The sequence below is a fragment of the Nicotiana tabacum genome, chromosome 2, assembly GCF_000715075.1.
Source record: "Nicotiana tabacum cultivar K326 chromosome 2, ASM71507v2, whole genome shotgun sequence".
Taxonomy (NCBI): Eukaryota; Viridiplantae; Streptophyta; class Magnoliopsida; order Solanales; family Solanaceae; genus Nicotiana; species Nicotiana tabacum.
Genome location: NC_134081.1, coordinates 8255935 through 8262797, shown reverse-complemented (window position 1 = coordinate 8262797; position 6863 = coordinate 8255935). Strand labels below are relative to the sequence as shown.

The window sequence follows — 6863 nt, the reverse complement described above, 5'->3', positions numbered from 1 at the left end:
TTATTATATATACATATCTAGTAAAATAAATCGGTGGAGCGGTGTCCTATGACACTGCTTGATGTTATATATATCTGCCCATGAATATACTGTATGCATAAAGTAGTGGCACCCGTAACCTCTGTATCCGCCTCTGAGTGTCTCCCATTAAAAAATTTGCTTAAAGAGTAACTTAATACTATATATTCATTGTTTTACTAGATTAATTTACCTTTATTATTCTTGGGTTAATTTTTTCACATTAATTATCGAGTTATATGACAAATATTTTAAAGCAAAACCTTCGTTTAACCTATGATAATCAACTATTAATCAAGTTTTTTTTTCAAAATCCAATAAAAAAATACGGTTCAAATTACATTCTAATATATAAATTAATATTGCGTCATAAAAATAAGTTCAATGCTAACTAAATCAATTCAAATTACCTATCGCAAAAAGTTTCTCATGGGGTAAGGTATAAAGATAAAAAATAGAAACAAAATGAGGATTGATATACAAAAGTTTGAAAAATATAAAAGAAGAGAGAAATTAGCAAATATAAGGAAGAAACAAGGAAAAGAAAACGAAGAAAAAAAAGGGTGAGGCCTTAGGGCCCAACTGAGAATAAAGAAAAATCTCAAAAAGTTGGGAAAGGAATAAGGAAAAAAAAAAGGTAAAAAGCAAAGATGCAGCTCCGAGAATCGAACTTGTATTCCTGAGAACCACGTACACCCGTGTCAACTTTGTGTATTTAGGATGCCACTACTTTTATATATCCCGTTTTTCATAGATACCTCACATAAATAATAAGAATTTTAGTAAAGCGAGCGGGTGGCGTGGCACCCCTACCTAATTATGTTGTACCAAAATAATGGCTATTTTTCAATTACTTTAAAAACGCTGACTATTTTTCAATTACCAATCCGAAAACTGACTATATATATAGAGAGAGATAAAAAATATATAAATTTTATATACTTATATAGCTACCGAATATAAATAATTTCAACAGCGGGCTAAAATTGATCTTTGCCCAAATATATTCAGGGAGGGAATGTTGTAAATATCCTTGATTAAAAGGGTTCAGGGCGACAATTCTGCCACCACAAAAAAAGTACACAACTTGAACACCATTTTCTAAATAGTTGTGAGAAAAAAGAAAAGGACCATTTGTTTTCCTTTTTCTTTTTCCTGACTTAAAATTTTCAGACTACAAAAGCATGGTTGTTACTTTGACATGAATAAACAAGAAGGCTAACAATGCCATAAGACAAGTAAATAACAAAGAGTTAGAGTAAAGTGTAAAGCTCCCTGACTCTTCATCACCATCATAGTCTTCTGCGTCGCCGGAAATCGCCACCAAATCTTCTCCGCCGCCGTCCACCGCGCCGTCGGTGTCATTGGTGGCAGCAGTCCATTTACCACTGTTGCTTCCCCTGCTCGTTGTCATATGAATTTCTATTAGTATAACTCACAACTGAGTTAATTCAAGAAAAAAAATTAAGCGACACATTAAACATTTATACCGTACAAAATCAAGAATCATGCCCATGTTATCAATTTGTACTTATTTAGCTAAGTTTCTAACGACTTATCCAATTACTTGGTCATGCAACTGAAGGGATTTCATTAGTAATCTATGTCTACTAAATTAGAAAAAAAATAGGGATTTTACACTAATAGCCGGTAAAATTTACTATTAATTATTTTTAGCCAATATACATAAATTATACTATAATTATACATGAATTATATGTATATCATATATCCACCTGCTATTTTATGTTTAAGCACTTGGGCTGGCGCCTATATAAGTTTATTCTTCAAATAAGTACAATATTAAACCTTTAAGAGCAAAGCTATTCTTCAAAAATCAACTTGAGACACATTTTCTTAAGACATACCCCCCCTCCTCTATCCAAGTTTATGTAACAATATTCAGATTTTGAGAGTCAAACAAGTTGTTCTTTGATCATAATTTTTTCATATACTTGTTAAATATTTTTGAATTATTAATATAAATTAATGTTTAAATACATGATTAAATTTGAAAATCGAAAAGTGAAAAATATAATATAAATTGGAACAAAGGAGATACTAATTATTGTGTCACTCAGAAAGGAAGTAGCCCAACCCCCAAATTAATTACTAGTATTAATTAACAAAGACAGAGTCTAAGAGGGGCTAATTAAAGTGTTGATTACTCTACTAACATAAAGGACAAAAGGGAGAAAAAATGAAGAGAGAGAAAAGGAAAAAGTGAAAAAGAAGGAAAGTAAAAGGACCTGTGAATAAGAACACCAGCATTCATTGTAATTTGGTCAATGAAATCAGCAGATTTGGGCTCCACACTATAAGCCTTCTCATATTTAACTTCAACTCCTTCACCTGAGGCCACAAAGTATGCTCCATTTGCCATTACATCCCCTTCACTTCTCCAATTCCAATTCCTCCATTTTTCTTCTCCTGTCTCCACTCTTTTTGTTACCTATGTCCCACAAAAAAAACAACTCAATTGAGCATCCAATGCAACTTTTTTATAAACAAATGACATATAAATAATTAATTATCTTACTAATTTGAAGAATTCACTTTTCTTTATCCTATATCGTATCAAGATAATAAGAACAAGGATTGTAATAAAAGGATAAATATTTATTCCTCCAACCAGAGGACTCGGGTTGGAACATGAATATAGAGTTTACCCACAAATTTGAAAGTTATGGAGTCAGTTTTGGAATTTTAGCGCAACACATTTAATTTGCTAGAATCAAAATTTATTATTTTGAACTTGTTCAGGTGAAATTGTACATTGTATCTGTCCCTAGATGTAGGACGTCTAATTTAACCTTTCTAAAACGATGTTTAGCCAAGCTTCTAAAATTATATTATTTAAAAAAATATTATTCAAAAAAAAAACTTTTGATGAGAAGCAATATGTCTGTTCATAATTTTAAAAAAATTTGAGCAATAATTACTATTTGACCTATCTTTTAAAAAACTTTTTAAATATATTTTTCTCAAAAAATACTTTTTGAAAAAGTATTTTTGAAGAGAAACTAATTTTTCCTAATTCTTAAAAACTGTTTCTAATTCTACTAAAAAATATTTTTTTCCTTCTAAAATCTTTGCCAAACACCTTAACTTTAAAAAAAATATTTTTGTTAAAAAAGAAGCATTTTTGGTTAAAAAGAAAGATGGCCAAATAGGCAATAAGAAAAATAAGACATGCAAAATGTTTTCTTTTTGGTATTTCATCAAATGTTTTTTATTATTTTGGTACAAATTTTGAGACAAAAAATTAGACTACATAGTTTTTTCAATTTTAAAGGGAAAAGAATGAAAAACAGTAGTTACCTCTTTAGCAAAAGGGTTGAAAGGTGCAATGTAGCGATTTCCTTGACTGTTGATAGTAGGATTACCACTTCCTCCAATTGCATACATTTCCCACCTTGTGAAATCATTATTCACAACATGAATATAACCTCTTCTACACCTTGGCATTCTCTGAATTAATTTCTTCCCAAAATGATTAAAAGAAATTGTCACTTGCATTCCTGAATCTGGCAAATAATCATCACTATGTCCTAATAACATTACCTCATTATGATGTGAAAAATGATTATTTGAAATTGTAATACCAGTGGACCCCATTACTACATCAATTAAACCATCTTTACAATTTGACAAAGAACAATGGTCAATCCAAATATCTCTTGATCCAAATATAGAAATTCCATCTCCATCTGATTTTGTTCTCCAACCAAAATGTGTAGGACTAGATCTTATATTAGTTTCACCAGATTCATAACAATGATGTATATGAATATTATGAATAATAACGTTTGAAATATATTGTAACGTTACGCACCCTCCACCAGTAATGTGAACGTTAACTCCGCGACCATCTAGGGTTTTGAACGAGTTGAAAATGAGTTCTTCTGAGAGTTTGATTTCCATGTTGGCTGCAAAGACGATCCATAACGGTTCTTCTTGAATGACGCCGTATCGGAGAGTGCCAGGTGGCGGGTTAACAGGGTCAGGGTCCGAGGACGAGGTGACAACATAGTAACGACCACCTTTCCCACCTAAGGCGTATTGGCCAAAACCTATGGCACAATCGGCTAGTCTTTGGCGATTTAATTGCCAATTATGGTCACATCTCCAACAATCATCTATAGGGTTACCAGTTTGGCAAGATTGATCACTAGAGGTGTAGGACAACATTTTCCTTCTTGTTTGGAGCATTGAGAGTGATACATTAACTTTTCTGCAATACATTAATGAAAAACGTTTAATTTCTAGCCACAATTAGTATTAATGTTACAACATGTTACTTTCTTCATCCTAATTTTTTGAGATGATGACCTAAAACAAGATAGGCAGTTATGTGGTTATAAATTAGCTCATTAAGGATAAAATATAAAGTTTAAAATTAGTATTTTTTAAATATTAAAAAATATAGTAATTATTTTTGGGACAGTTAAATGGAACATCTACATGCTATAATATTCTAAAATATATAAATAATGTAAAAATATATTAAATTCTAATAAAAAGGATTGAGTAAAGAATATAGGGTTGGTCAACATTAAAGCTCTATGGACAATACTGTAAAAATGCAGAAATTGTTTCCCACTCTATGCTTATACCAACATGGTAAAAGTTCCTATAGGTCACACAACAGTCACACAACAAAAAAGAGGAAAATGAATTCTATTGTCGAAAGGAAATCCACAAATTAAAGCTATTAGAGGGCCTACAACTAGATACTCAGACAAGAAAAAAGCAGAAAAGAGAAAATAAGAAACCAATAAATACACATATCTACCTACATCAAGAACTCTTAAAAAGTTAATTAAAACTCACAAAGCCAATAAGACACAAGAAAATCCTAAACCCTCTCCCCTCTTAAAAAATAAAATAAGAAAAATTAAACAAAAAAAAAAGCAATGAAGAAGATAAACTCAATTCCTACAAGAAATGAAACTCCATCTAAACAAAGAAAAAATAGCTCATTATTGTAGCAAAGATAAAAGTTGAATTCACGTGACTTATAGGATACAGGTTCGAACCATAAAATCAGTCACTAATATTTTCATTAGGATAGGTTATTTATATCACCCATGTCTTTGTGAATAAGGCAACTTTGTTTCTTGAATGTATGAAGGAAATTTTCTTTAATACCATATTCTTGAAAAATGTGAAAAAGAATAAAATGTGGTACTATTAACAAAAGTTCAAGAATGTGGGAGTCCTATATTGTGGAATTAATGTGGAAAACAGAACAAGCAGAGCAAAAGAGAAAGACATAAACAAGGAGTTGAAGCTTAAAAAATGGTAAATGCGATACCTATTAACTTCAAGAGCAACAGCTTCAGGATCAGGATGCTGACCAGGAAGAGTAAGGTTCATGTACATCCCCAAACCAAAGTGAAAAAATGAGGTTAAAAGCAAGAAAATCACAATGCAGCTTCTTTGGAACATTTTTTCTATACTGTATAACTCTAATTTGGTTGTTTTAGTGGTTTGGGGTCAGTGAGTTAGCTGCATTATGGAGAAATATGAAGTTTGTGTTAGTGAGAAAATGGAGTGTGTGTGTGTAAACTGTGCACTGTGGGAGAAGATAACAAATTGGGGTCTTGGGCAGTCTATTTCTACTTAGAGTAGTAGAGATGGTATTCTACTTTCTGACATGATTTATAGTCATTGTTAAGAGAATCTCTCACCTGGATTCACTCATGCTTTAATAGCAGAAAAGCAACAGAGTATATTGAATTTTGAGGGTTTTCTTTCTTTTTACCCCACCCCCTCTCTTTTCCCCACCCAATTAAAACGTTTGAATCTAAATATTAAGGTGTTGTATTAGAACGTCTCAATCTAAAAAATATATCTGAATATTAAGATCTGAATACTAAATGATTAAGATTATTTATTTATTCTACATCTGAAATGTATAAAACTTGTCTTTATTTAAAAATTAATAAGTATAAATTCAAATCAAATAGTAATAGTTAATCTAATACTGTATTAATAATATTTTAAATTTTTTTATGATAGTAAATGATGGTGATGGCTAACAGTAGTGATTGTGGGTGACGAGACTAGTAGTTGGTGGTATTGGTTGATGATGGTGATTATGAGTGGTAGACGGTGGATGACAATAGTAGTTAATGGTAGAGGTGTCAATGGTTCGGCCGATTATTTTATAAATTTATACCATACCAATTGTTTGGTTATTCTATTATGTATAATCAACATTAAACTTTCTAAAATCGTCTCAATCATATCGGTATCAGTACAGTTTGGTTAATTTTTTTTTAAAATGTCATGTAAAGTCACTAGTAGAAATAGAATGCAATAACACATGAACTTTTATAGAACTTTGCAAAACTCTCTAGATATTTTTACTGTTTAAAAATTGATAAATTAAGAAAATGTGAAAGATCGTGAGAGTATAGATCCATAAACTATTTTATAGCAGCGTAAAAGAAATTAAGCAAAGAGAAAAAATATAAACCACACGAGTGGAAAGATATTAACCAAACTATGACTCAAGAATAAAGTCTATAGAAAATTAAATATTCAAAAAGATAAATCTAAATCATACGAAATGAAACACATTCAATACATAGTAGTTTGCTACTTATAATCGATGGAATACCTTGTGTCTTGCTAGTGAATTTGCTATCAATAATTTAATTTCAATAGGAGTAACATAATAGGTAAGAGTGTTCATGGTTCGTTTGGATCGGTTTTTTCCCTAAAAAGAAACCAAAACCAAGTAAGACGGTTCTTAAAATGTTGGAACCAAACCAAACCAATTAAGTCGGTTTTTTAGGGATTCGGTTTTTTGTCGGTTTTTATCGGTTTTTTAATTT

The 6863-nt window shown here is 30.9% G+C and overlaps 1 protein-coding gene across 1 annotated transcript; it reads right to left on the bottom strand.

Moving 5' to 3' along the window:
* Nucleotides 1-1041: 1041 nt before the first annotated feature.
* Nucleotides 1042-5653, bottom strand: LOC107785780 (putative pectate lyase 12). The gene is made up of 4 exons (XM_016607152.2): nucleotides 5336-5653; nucleotides 3340-4252; nucleotides 2268-2470; nucleotides 1042-1418 (listed from the first exon to the last, which is right to left on the bottom strand). The coding sequence occupies exons 1-4, from the start codon at nucleotides 5467-5469 to the stop codon at nucleotides 1193-1195; spliced, it is 1476 nt and encodes a 491-aa protein (XP_016462638.1). The 5' UTR covers nucleotides 5470-5653; the 3' UTR covers nucleotides 1042-1192.
* Between the last annotated feature and the right edge of the window lie 1210 nt (nucleotides 5654-6863).

Excerpts from the sequence above, each read along its gene's own strand:
- LOC107785780 (XM_016607152.2), bottom strand. The coding sequence starts at position 5,469 with ATGTTCCAAAGAAGCTGCATTGTGATTTTCTTGCTTTTAACCTCATTT. Across the intron at positions 4,253-5,335 it reads GTTGCTCTTGAAGTTAATAG|AAAAGTTAATGTATCACTCT; the intron begins GTATCGCATTTA and ends AATGTATTGCAG. Across the intron at positions 2,471-3,339 it reads TCAACCCTTTTGCTAAAGAG|GTAACAAAAAGAGTGGAGAC; the intron begins GTAACTACTGTT and ends TGTGGGACATAG.